Source organism: Amblyraja radiata, chromosome 19, assembly GCF_010909765.2.
Source record: "Amblyraja radiata isolate CabotCenter1 chromosome 19, sAmbRad1.1.pri, whole genome shotgun sequence".
Taxonomy (NCBI): Eukaryota; Metazoa; Chordata; class Chondrichthyes; order Rajiformes; family Rajidae; genus Amblyraja; species Amblyraja radiata.
The window spans coordinates 9,684,247-9,697,360 of NC_045974.1; the positions used below are offsets into that span (position 1 = coordinate 9,684,247).

Sequence of the window (13,114 nt, forward strand, 5' to 3'; positions counted from 1 at the left end):
CCCTTCGACCCACCGAGCCCGCGCCGACCAGCGATCGCCCTGCACACTAGCACTATCCTACACACACTGGGGACAATTTACAATTCTTACCAAAGCCAATTAACCTACAAACCTGTACGTTTTTGGAGTGTGGGAGTAGGCCGGAGCTCCCAGAGACAACCCACGCGGTCACGGAGAGAACCTGCAAACTCCATACAGACAGCACCTGTAGTCAGGAACGAACTGATCAATTCTCTGGCACGGAAAGGCAGCAACGGTACCGCTGCGCCACTGTGCCGCCCCTTGGTGATAAGTACTTAGCTTGCACTCTTCCAAAACGTCAGGAGCCTATTTGTGATAGGGTTGGTTCTGAGCTTTATCCACGAGATGTGAACAGACTACCAGACATCACAATAGACAATAGACAAATAGACAATAGGTGCAGGAGTAGGCCATTCAGCCCTTTGAGCCAGCACTGCCATTCAATGTGATCGTGGCTGATCATCCACAATCACCACCCCGTTCCTGCCTTCTCCCCGTATCCCTTGGCACCGCTATCTTTAAGAACTCTATCCAACTTTCTCTTGAGAGCATCCAGAGATCCGGCCTCCACCGCCCTCTAAGGCAGAGAATTCCACAGACTCACCACTCTCTGTGTGAAAAAGTATTTCCTCATCTCTGTTCTAAATGGCTTGCCCCTTATTCTTAAACTGTGGCCCCTGGTTCTGGACTGCCCCAACATCGGGAACATGTTTCCTGCCTCTAGCGTGTCCAAACCCTTAATAATCTTATATGTTTCAATAAGATACCCTCTCATCCTTCTAAATTCCAGAGTATACAAGCCCAGCCGCTCCATTCTATCAACGTATGACAGTCCCGCTATCCTTGGAATTAACCTTGTAAACCTACGCTGCACTCCCTCAATTGCAAGAATGACCTTTCTCAAATTTGGAGACCAAAACTGCACACAATTCTCCAGGTGTGGTCTCACTAGGGGCATGTACAACTGCAGAAAGGCCTCTTTGCTCCTATATTCAACTCCTCTTGTTATGAAGGCCAACATGCCATTTGCTTTCTTCACTGCCTGCTGTATCTGCATGTTTACTTTCAGTGACTGATGAACAAGGACCCTCAGATCCAGTTGTACTTCCCCTTTTCCCAACTTGACACCATTTAGATAATAATCTACCTTCCTGTTTTTGCCACCTAAGTGGATAACCTCACATTTATCCACATTAGATTGCATCTGCCATGCATCTGCCCACTCCCCCAACCTGACCAAGCCACCCTGCATCCTCATAGCATCCTCCTCACAGTTCACACTGCCACCCAGCTTTGTGTCATCTGCAAATTTGCTAATGTTACTTTTAATCCCTTCATCTAAATCATTAATATATATTGTAAATAGCTGTGGTCCCAGCACCGAGTCTTGCTGTTCCGCACTAGTCACTGCCTGCCATTCTGAAAGGGACCCATTAATCCCTACTCTTTTTTTCCTGTCTGCCAACCAATTTTCTATCCATGTCAGCACCCTACCCACAATACCATGTGCTCTAATTTTGCCCACTAATCTTCTGTGGGACCTTATCAAATGCTTTCTGAAAGTCCAGGTACACTACATCCACTGGCTCTCCCTATCCAGGGAGTTACTCCAACATTCCACCTTGATGAAACGTTGGTGTCTGGAAAGACCAAACAGGAACACAAGAAGAATCAGGAGGGTGTACGTTGATTATAAGAAACAGGAGTATGTTGAGGAAAGACCAAGTACATCTTCACTACTTCACATGCAGTCTTCCCTGCTATAAGATAGATGCTCAAATACTTAATCAACTGAGGAGCAGATTAGAAACATCTGTGTCTGCCAATTGTTGTCAAAAGCTAAGTACTTTTTAATACAAGCACAATTTTGATAGCCTTACTACAACACTTGTGGCAATGTAAGGTTTTAGTCAGTAAACATTTTGAATTTTATCTGCAAAGTAAATCTGCTGAGGTTGCATGCCTTGTTTATCAATGAGCACTTGGAGTTGTTCCTGGAATTTTTCTGACTTGCCAACTTGTTTGTGACTAACATCTCCACCTGAATGCAGTTCTCATGGGTGCTAGTTCATGCTTTACACTGAGTCTTAGAGACAAAGTGTTAATGATTTTCTGAAGATGGGTTCCAACCCGAAATGTCACCTATCCATATTCTCCAGAGCTACTGCTTGACCTGCTGAGTTACTCCAACACTCTGCTTTTTACTCTAAACAAGCATTTGCAGTTCTTTGTTTCTACTAATGTATTCCTCTATTCTCATTAAAAAATGCTTTGGTCAGTTTAACACAAATAAGTCAGATGCTGGTACACCTTCCACTTCCTGGGTGAAAGGACTATTCCAGTATTGCTTTCTCTAAATCCTCATAAGTTGCTACATTTAGTCTTTTTATTCAACACACAGCTTGAAGAAGAGTAAATCGAGTAAGAAATCGGACTGTTCCTTTTTTTAAATTCTGACCTATCTCTTCGCCGATTCCATATTCCACTGTGTTGCTTACAGTAATGCCATTTCTAGATTCTCAAGTCTTCCGAGTTTTTTTTTGAGTGGTGGAAAACCACACAATTCTGCATAAAAACGTCATCATAGAGCGTGGAAACAAGCCCCTCGACCCAATGCCCACGACGACCAACATGCCCATCTACACTTATCCCACCTGCCTGCGTTTGTTCCATATCCTTAGAAACCATTCTTATTCATCTACCTATCTAAATACCCAGATCTGTCCTGCTCATTTACTGTAAAGGATGACTCTGTAGTGTACAGCACAACTTGACTGCAGTATTGTGTAAATGCTATGGACTTTAAACATTGAATTATTACTGTACTTGTATGTATTACTGTACGCCAGGTGTACTTACTTTAAACATAATCTTCTCTTTCTTTATTCCCCGTCAGTTGAATTTAAAATCTCGACGTGCAGATTTTTTACCAGGACAATGTAGATTCTTTCAGTTTCAAAACATAACTTTTCCAACACTTATTGAGGAAGAGTGCACAGGGTTGGGATTGATTTATTAATTGGGTTCGATCGCGACCACGGGTGTTGTCTGCACGGAGTTTGTACATTCTCCTCGTGACCGTGTGGGTTTTCTCTGGGTGCTCTGTTCTCCAGAGATGCTGCCTGACCAGCTGAGTTACTCCGGCACTTTGTGACCTTTTGTACATTAACCAGCGTCTGCAGTTCTTTGATCTACTCAGTAGTTAATGTTTATCGCTTACTTCAATGCTTCAGTGATACTTTCATCTGAGTCAGTTTCTGCTCCCCGAGGATAGTTGGAGCCATTTTGATCTCTGTAAGGCTGGGTGTGGGGAAGCATTTGTTTGCTGTGCTGGTGTGAACAGTTTGATTTTGTTTTGCTTTGTGGTATCATGTCTCGTTCCATTTCTGGAACCTCCTCTCTGCTGTCACCCCCCCGGAAAAAATAGTACTGTCTCCTTGCCACAACCGGTTTGGCTTCGGAAGGGTCATCCATTTAAATTCCAAGATAGGGGTCCCGTATTTGATTTTTGTACAGTATTTAGCGTTTTGGTATTTAGGAGAAGGTGGAGATTAGATTAATGGCCGTAGTACAACAGTTGTTAATGGGTGTAACTGCTCCAGGTAGATCATGTGGAGAGGATGTTTCCACTTGTGGGAGAGTCTAGGAACAGAGGCCGTAGCCTCAGAATAAAAGGACGAACCTTTAGAAAGGAAACGAGGAGGAATTTCTTTAGTCAGAAGATGGTGAAGCTGTGGAATGTATTGCTGCAGGGGGCTGTGGAGGCCAAGTCAATGGATCATTTTAAGGTAGAGATTGTTAGATTCTTGAATAGTATGGGTGTCAGGGGTTATGGGGAGAACTGGGTTTGAGAAGGAAAGATCGATCAGCCATGATTGAATGGCAGAGTAGACTTGCTGGGCCGAATGTCCTAATTCAGCTCCTAGAACATATGAACCGATGAACTTATTGCAGGATACAATGACCTACTCTCATATGCAATGATATGCAGCAAGAAACGCTGCTTCAATAGCATAGCTGACTGTGCTTCAGTGAGTTTGTACACTGATCATGTTTCCCTGGGCATGCATTTTAACGGGCTTGGGTTGGAATCCCTGTTTTTGCACGCAGACATTGGCTGTGACAGGATATCGTTCATCGACACATTCATGGCTTAAATATGCTGCAACACCAAACTTTTGCATGATTTCATTTTGAGATATCAGTTTCCCCATTTTGCAAAAGCATCGAAGATTGCTGACTGCAATTGGAAGGTGAATTTGGTAGAAACAAGAACCTGCAGATGCTGGTTTACAAAACGAAAAGACACACTGTGCTGGAGCAGCTCAGCGATTCAGGCAGCAACCCTGGAGACCATGGATAGGAAAGGTTTTGGTTCGGGGCCTTCCTATAACCTGGAGCCTTTTTCTCTGGACTGCTTCCAGCAAAGGTCGCAGCAAAGGTTGGTTAGTTAGTTTAGTTTATTGTCACGTGTACCGAGGTACAGTGAAAAGCTTTTGTTGCTTTTGTGGAAAGACTGTACATGGTTACAATCGAGCCATCCACAGTGTACAGATGCATGATAAAGGGAATAACGTTTAATATGAGGTAAAGTCTGATCAAATATAGTCCGAGGGTCTATTCACCCTTTTCCCTGTGTTTGAGAATCAGTCCTGGGATCCTACATACTCATTGTGCAAAATTACTACCCACCCTTCTACCTACTATAGGCACCTCAGAACACTGTAGAATTATGATCCATTGATGAGATAAGTGGCATCAGCGTATTGTCCCAAGCTGACATTGTCAAAACCAAGAAAGGGTATAAGTGGATGAAGTAACTCAGCAGGTCTGACAGCATCTCTGGAGAACATGGATAGATGATGTTATGGCGTGACCTAAAACATCTCCTTTCCATGTTCTCCATTGATGCTGCCTGTCCTGCTGACTTACTCCAGCACTTTGTGGCCTTTTGTGTGTTAACCAGCATCTGCAGTTCCTTCTACATTCTCACTGCTCCACTGAGAAATCTCCTCAAGGCATGCCTATTTTGAAGATGTTCTCCCCTGTCTCAATGGGTGACTTGACGGTAGAGTTGCTGCCTTATACTCCCAGAGTCCCGGGTTCGATCCTGAGTACGGGTGCAGTCTGTATGGAGTTTGCACGTTCTCCCTGTGACTGCATAGGATTTCTCCGGGTGCTCCAGTTTCCTCCCACACTCCAAAAACGTACAGGTTTAATTTTAATTGGCTTGGCATTAATTGTAAATTGTCCACAGAGTGCGATAGTGTGCGGGGATTGCTGGTCGGCGCGGACTTGGTAGGCCGAAGGGCCTGTTTCCATGCTCTTTCTAAAAGCGAAACGAAAATGAAAAATCTCCTTTAAAATTTGCTCCTCTCAACCAAATCTATGATCTCAGATCTTTAACATTTTTATCTGGGACAAAAGGGACTACTTTTCCTGCCCTCTCCTCTTATTTCTCTTCCCACTCTCCTGATTTCCCACTATCCATATTTTTCTCTTCCCGCTATCCTGATTTCTTCTTGGATTCAATATCAGCTGAGTTACCTTCTGTCTTTTAATGATCCCTTTTGTGACAGAAATGCTGTAGACTTTTGCATTGTTCTGACTTTAATGTGCGTGCCTACATCTGTTTCACTTTGTGCCTGTCAACGAGTAGTTTTGTTTACAGATCAATGAGGTAACCTTTCACGCTTGCCTATGCTCAGCTGATGTGGTTGTAATTGATGCTGGCAGTGGACGCCTGAAATGTGAGAGCTTTTATTTTCAACACTGAGATAAGAGAGTAAGAATACAAGAAATAGGAACCAGATTAGAAATAAGGCCCAACAGCCTGTGAAGCCATTCAGCAAGGTCACGGCTAATTTGATCTTTGGCTTCAGCTCAGCTTTCCTGCCTGTTTCTGTCCGATAACCGTGATTTGGTTTAGTTTTGAGATACAGCGCGGAAACAGGCCCCTCGGCCCACCGAGCCCACACTGACCAGCGATCCCTGCACATTAACACTATCCTGCACATACTAAGGATAATTTTACATTTACACCAAGCCAGTTAACCTACAAAAAATGGTACGTCTTTGGAGTGTGGGAGGAAACCGAAGATCTCAGATAAAACCCACGCAGCTCATGGGGAGAAGGTACAAACTCCGTACAGACAGCGCCCGTAGTCAGATTTGAACCCGGTTCTCTGGCGCTGTAAGGCAACAACTCTACCGCAGCACCACTGTGCCGCCCACCGTCAACTTTCTTTGCAGTTCAAGAATACCATGAATAATCTTCACAACTCAGCATCCACTACCTCCAGGGGTAGATAGTTCCACAGATCAATATGCCTCAAGTATGAAAGATATTGATAAGCTGAAAAAAGCATGTTTTTTTTTAAAGAAAATTAAATTCAGCATTGTAGAGTTTTTTTTTTTAACAGGTCAACACTTTGTAAACTAAAAATAGTTTGAACGTTATCAATATTTTTCCTTTATTCAACTCTGCTCCTTTTCTTTCCCTCAACAGTCTGGCCAGTTCACAGAAGATATGATCCCAACAGTGGGTTTCAACATGAGAAAGTTAACTAAAGGAAACGTCACCATAAAGGTAGGTTGACGGCCACATTTCTGAATCCCCAGTTTGCTCTGCAGTACAACAAAACCTTTAGGAACTTTTCTTTCGTTTAATTTAGCGATCATTGCAGAAACAGGTCATTTGGCCCATCGAGTGCGCTTCGACCAGTGATCCCGTTCACTAACTCCATCTTACGCATTAGGGAAAATTTTCAATTTTTTTTTTACAGAAGCCAATTAACCGACAAACCTGTATAATTTGTAGTGTGGGAGGAAAGCAGCACATCAGGGGAAAACCCATGTGGTCACGGGGAGAACCTTAAGTCTAACTAAATGCCCCTTAAATCCCACTATTGGATCTACCTCCAGCACCAACCCTGGCAACACATACTAGGCACCCAACACACTTGGTGTAAAGAGAAACTTTCCCCGCACATCTCCTTTAAACTTTACCCCTCTCAACTTAAAGCTATGGCCCCTGGTCTTTGATATTTCTCTCTGGGGAACTGGCTCTGGCTCTCTGGCCTTTCCATGCCTCTCATATTTTTATATACTTCTATCAATTCCAGAGAAAATATCAAAGTTTGTCCAAACTCTCCATATAGCTTAAGGTGAAAGGAGCAAAGTTTAAAGGTGTACGGGGCAAGTTTTTTTTACATGGGGTAATGGGTGCCTGGAACGTGTTGTGGCCAGGGGTGGTGGTGGAGGCAGATATGACTGTGGCATTTAACAGGCTTGTAGTTTGGCACATGGATATGGATATGGAGTGATAAGGATCACGTGTAAGCAGATCAGGTTAGTTTATGCTGGCATCAGGTTCGGCACAGACATTGTGGGCCAAAGGGCCAGTTCCTGTGCTGTATTTATTCTATGTTCTAATCCAGGCAGCTTTCTCGTAAACCACTTCACTTAGATTACCATATTCTGCTTCATGCCCTCAGAAGAGTCATAGTAATAGAGTGATACAGTGTGGAAACAGGCCCATCGGCCCAACTTGCCCACACCGGCCAACATGTCCCAGCTACACTAGTCTCACCTGCCTGCGTTTGGTCCATATCCCTCCAATCCTGTCCTCTCTATGTACCTGTCTAACTGTTTCTTAAATATTGGGATAGTTCTTGCCTCAACTACCTCCTCTGGCAGCTTGTTCCACACACCCACCACCCTTTGTGTGGTAAAGGTTACCCCTCAGATTCCTATTAAATCTTTCCCCCCTTCACCTTTATGAGTATGATTTCTTGCTGAGAATCCCACCCTATTGCTTCTTGAGAGGCCAGTATATCAGGGGTCTTCATATATGGAAACAGGTACCTGATACCTATACACCAATTCCTTCTATTCCCATCAAAGAACAATCTCACAGCTTTGAACCTGATCTATTCCTCTCATGATTTTATACACAATCATGCCGTTTTTCTTTCAATTCACAATGACAGGCTTTCTCCCCTTTGTCAGAGGTCACGGGGAGAAGGCAGCAGAATGGGGTTAGGAGGGAGCGATGGATCAGCCATGATTGAATGGCGGAGTAGACTTGATGGGCAGAATGGCCTAATTCTGCTCCTATCACTTATGATCTTACGGATCTTGTGAAACACATTGCAGAATTGTGGATGCCCCCAACTCCTCCCCACCCTTCTTGGCCTCAGTGCTCTGCTGCACAATAGTCCACAACCCCTCATGAAAATTTCTTGGGCATTATTTGCGATGGGCTTATAAATGTCATACAATTTTCCCTTTGTCTCCAAACAGTAGAGTCCTCATGGTAACATTGGCCCAGTTAATTGGAGAGGAATTCCAATTTATAGAATTTTAATAAAACACCTTAAGTGATGCATAGATTGGCTACCTTCTTTGTGTTATTACGAGGAGTTTAAATTAATAGTGATTAATGTGGAAAAGCCAATTAGCAATATCTGTAAAAGGACATTTAAAGTTAATAGCAAATCAATAGGTTAATAGAAAGTCAACTGAAGAATTAAGAAACCAATCTACCCACAACTAGAGAGCAGTTCTGAGCTACTATCTACCTCATTGGAGACACTCGGACTATCTTTGATCGGACTTTGCTGGATTTTACTCCGCACTAAACGTTATTCACGCTATTCCCTTCATCGTGTGTTTGTACACTGTGGACGGCTGGAGTGTAATCATGTATTGTCTTTCTGCTGACTGGTTAGCATGCAGCTAATGCATTTCACTGTACGTCTGTACATGTGATATTAAATTAAATTAGAAAGTATAACCTGTTTAATTTGGAATATCAGATTTTTTTAATGGATGGGCAGTGTGGGAATATTTGGGGGGATCTTGGAGATATGGAGGTTAATGTGTTAAGTCAATGTGAGATGTGAATTATTCACAACTAATGGAGGGAGATTTCAGTGTTCAGTCAGGAAAATGAATTTTGCATATGAAATTTTTAAAAAAAATTCTACTTTAGAGTGAAGTCATTTGTTCGATTGTACTTTAGTTGGTTGCTATTGAGGGATTGCAACGTAGGTTCACCAGGTTAATTCCCGGGATGGCGTGACTGACATATGATGAAAGAATGGATCGACTGGGCTTATATTCACTGGAATTTAGAAGGATGAGAGGGTATCTTATTGAAACATAACATTCTTAAGGGATTGGACAGGCTAGATGCAGAAATTGTTTTCCCAATGTTGGGGGAGTCCAGAACCAGGTGTCACCGTGTAAGAATAAGGGGAAGGCCATTTAGGACTGAGATGAGGAAAAATCTTTTCCCCCATAGATTTGTGAATCTGTGGAAGGCAGTGGAGGCCAATTCACTGGATGGATTCAAGAGAGAATTAGATTTAGCCTTTAGGGCTCACGGAATCAAATGATATGGGGAGAAAGCAGGAATGGGGTACTGATTTTGGATGATCAGCCATGAATGGCGGTGCTGGCTGGAAGTGGCGAATGGCCTACTCCTGCACCTATTTTCTATGTTTCAATGCTTGAAAGTACAGCCATTCTTGGTCTCATAACGTTTGCTTTTCATTCACCACCCTGAAGTTCCTCAAGTACTTGCTCTACTGTCTACAAAAGGGCATTAAAGAGGTGCAACAGTAGAGTTGCTGCCTTACAGTGCCAGAGACCCAGGTTCGATCCTGACTATAGGTGCTGTCTGTATGGTGTTTGTACACTCTCCCTGTGAATGTGTGGGTTTTCTCCGGTTTCCTCCCAAAGAGGTGCAGATTTGTAGGTTAATTGTCTTCTGTAAATTACCCCTTGTGCATAGGATAGAACGTGTGAACAAGTGATCATTGGTCAGCATGGACTCAGTGGGCCGAAGGGCCTGTTTCCAAGCTAAATCTCTAAGCTAAACTAAAAAGCACTCACTTCTGACATAATAGAAATGTATCCTCTTCAAATACCTCCACAACCTTCTGGGGTAGAAAATCTAAGTGTTCCCCATCCCCAGCAAGAAGAAATGAGTTTAAAATGTAAATATTAAAATCAGTTTTAAATGTTTTGATTAGTAAGAGTATCAGGGGTTATGGGGAGAAGATAGGAGAATGAGATTAGGAGGGAGGGATAGATCAGCCATGATTGAATGGCGGAGTAGACTGGACGGGCCGAATGGCCTATTTCTGCTGATATCACCTTATGACCTTATGAAGTGGTTGAGCCCCTTTCACTGACCATGTCTTCTTGTTCAAGACCCTCTGACCAGTGGAAACATCTACCATGTCAAGCCCCTTTAAGAATCACATGTTGAAATGAGAACGCCCCCGGTTCTTCTAAACTCCACTGAATACAGAAGGATATAGGTTAGAAAGATTAGTGCAGGATGAATTGGGATGGGGTAAGAGGCAGTACACTATGAATTGTGAACAAAGGAAGGGGAATGGTGCAAGAAGTGTATGGAGAGTGATAGTTTGAAGTGAAAAGGGAGAGCATAAGAGCAGCATAATATTTGAGGCGGAGAGAAGGGGATTAAGGTATCACTAAAAAAAGAAATGAGCAGCAAAAGGCTTAATTCAATGACGGTTGGACTGTGTTTGCTTTTTCTTTGAAGCTATCATTCAGCAGCAATGTTTTGATTAGGCAAGAGTTTCTAATTGGTAATATACAACCCTGAAATTGGAAACAGAATATCTTAACATTGGTAAGAAGCAAAAGCTCATCATAATTCCAATATGTAGCTGGCATCCTGCAAGGTTGTATCTGATTTTTCTTTTGAACTGTAAATTAAGTTTAAAAAAAAAAAGAATTAAAGAAGGCCATCTAGCTCAAGCCTATTTACTTCAGTTTATTATTGTCACGTGTGCTGAGGTGCAATGGAAGGCTATTTTGTTGCATGTTATCCAGTCAGTGAAAAGACTATATATGATCCCCCGACCATGGGTGAACATCTGGGAAGAACGGCGGGGAGGCTGGCTGGACTATGGTACCTTCCTCAACTTTGGTGCCACTGTGTTGTGTAGTGGACTTCTGTGTTTGTGCTTTTAAAATTTTTTAATATGTTTTATTTATTTATTATTTATTTTTATGATACTTGACTGTAAGGAAAATTCATTTTGTTGTCTCTAATATGAGATAATGACAATAAATTGAATGCAACAATACAATACAATGATTAAAATTAAGCCGCCAACAGTATACAGACACAGGATAAAGGATATCACGTTGAGTGCAAGATAAAGTCCAATTGAAGATATATATAAGAAGGAACTGCAGACGCTAGTTTACATCGAAGATAGACACAAAATGCTGGAGTAACTCAGAGGGTCAGGCAGCATCACTGGAGAAAAGGAATAGATGATGTTTCAGGTCGAGACCCTTCATCAGACTGAGTCAAGGAACCAATTAACAATTGTTCAAAGGTCTCCAATGAGGTAGATGGGAGGTCCTCTCTAGCTGATGAGAGGACAGTTCAGTCACTGAACAGCGATTACCCCATACACTGCCACTATTCTACACACTAGAGACAATTTACAAATTGCAGAAGCCCATTAATGTACAAACCTGTACATCTGTGTAGTGTGGGAGGAAACCTGAGCACCCGGAGAAAACCCACGCGGTCACAGGGAGAACGTACATACTCCGCACAGACAGCATCTTTAGTCAGGATTGAACCTGGGTCTCTGGCAACTCTACCGCTGCACCACTGTGTTGCCCTGGGCGCATCTACCCTATCTGTTCCCCTCGTGATCTATAAGATCACCCCTCATCCTCCCGTGCTCCAAAGAATAAATTCCAAGCCAGCTCAACCGCTCACAATATCTCAGGCCCTCGAGTCCTGGCAGCATCCTCGTAACTCTTCCAGCTTAAAACATGAGTAAAGGGTGAGTGATGAGAATGCTTGACGGTTGCCTTGAGTTGAATAGATCCACCTGCATAAACTCATGCGCTGAGCTTAAAAGATTAAAACCTGTACGTAGATTTAAGAGGACTAAATTCTGATCAGCTGAACTGGGAGCTCTTACATAAAATGAGAGATGGAAATTTGTAAGCTTGTGACTGTGAAATTTAATTGAAGAGCATTAAAAAAAACCAAGAGGTTATTCATAAAGAAACAAGCGCTGTACTATTTTTACAAAATCTTATCAGTGTTAATCTAAAAAAGCATGTTAGCCGTGAGCACAAAGGTTGAAAATTTAGGGTTTTTTTAATAAATGTCCTGGAACTCAATGAAAGTACAACTGAACTACAAGATAATGTTATTAGAAGATTCATTCTGAATTCCAAACATTGTTAGCTCTGAAAGAACATTAAGGCATGTCAAATGCACCACGTGATTTAATTGGTTTAAAAATTAAGTTTGGCAACAACAAAAAAATTAGTTATAAATTGATAAGGATCTGGGAGAGGTATGGCAGGGAAATGAATGGTCTTTCTTTGTCAAACTCTCTGTGCATTAACAGTACACACAAAGCAAGGAGGTGCAAGTGTTTATGAGGAAAGGCAGATGAAGTTCACGTTCTAGGACCAAATTAGGCCATTTGAAGAAAGACTGGATAGACTCGGCTTGTACTCGCTAGAATTTAGAAGATTTAGGGGGGATCTTATAGAAACTTACAAAATTCTTAAGGGGTTGGACAGGCTAGATGCAGGAAGATTATTCCCAATGTTGGGGAAGTCCAGAACTAGGGGTCACAGTTTAAGGATAAGGGGGAAATCTTTTAGGACCGAGATGAGAAAATCATTTTTTACACAGAGAGTGGTGAATCTGTGGAATTCTCTGCCACAGAAGGTAGTTGAGGCCAGTTCATTGGCTATATTTAAGAGGGAGTTAGATGTGGCCCTTGTGGCTAAAGGGATCAGGGGGTATGGAGAGAAGGCAGGTACAGGATACTGAGTTGGATGATCAGCCATGATCATATTGAATGGCGATGCAGGCTCGAAGGGCCAAATGTCCTACTCCTGCACCTATTTTCTATGTTTCTATTTGGCCCATCAAGTCTACTCTGCCATTCAATCATGGCTGACCTATCTTTCCCTCTCAACCCCATTCTCCTGCCTGTGTAGGAAGGAATTGCAGATGCTGGTTCATACCAAAGATAGAGACAAAATACTTAGCGGGTCAGGC

The 13,114-nt window shown here is 42.6% G+C and overlaps 1 protein-coding gene across 1 annotated transcript in view; it reads left to right on the top strand.

Moving 5' to 3' along the window:
* Positions 1–13,114, top strand: part of LOC116983806 (ADP-ribosylation factor-like protein 8B-A) — a 41,662-nt gene that overhangs the window by 11,107 nt on the left and 17,441 nt on the right. The window contains exon 2 of the mRNA XM_033037639.1: positions 6,530–6,610. Coding sequence (XP_032893530.1) covers positions 6,530–6,610 — 81 coding nt within the window. The remainder of the gene's footprint in view (positions 1–6,529; positions 6,611–13,114) is intronic.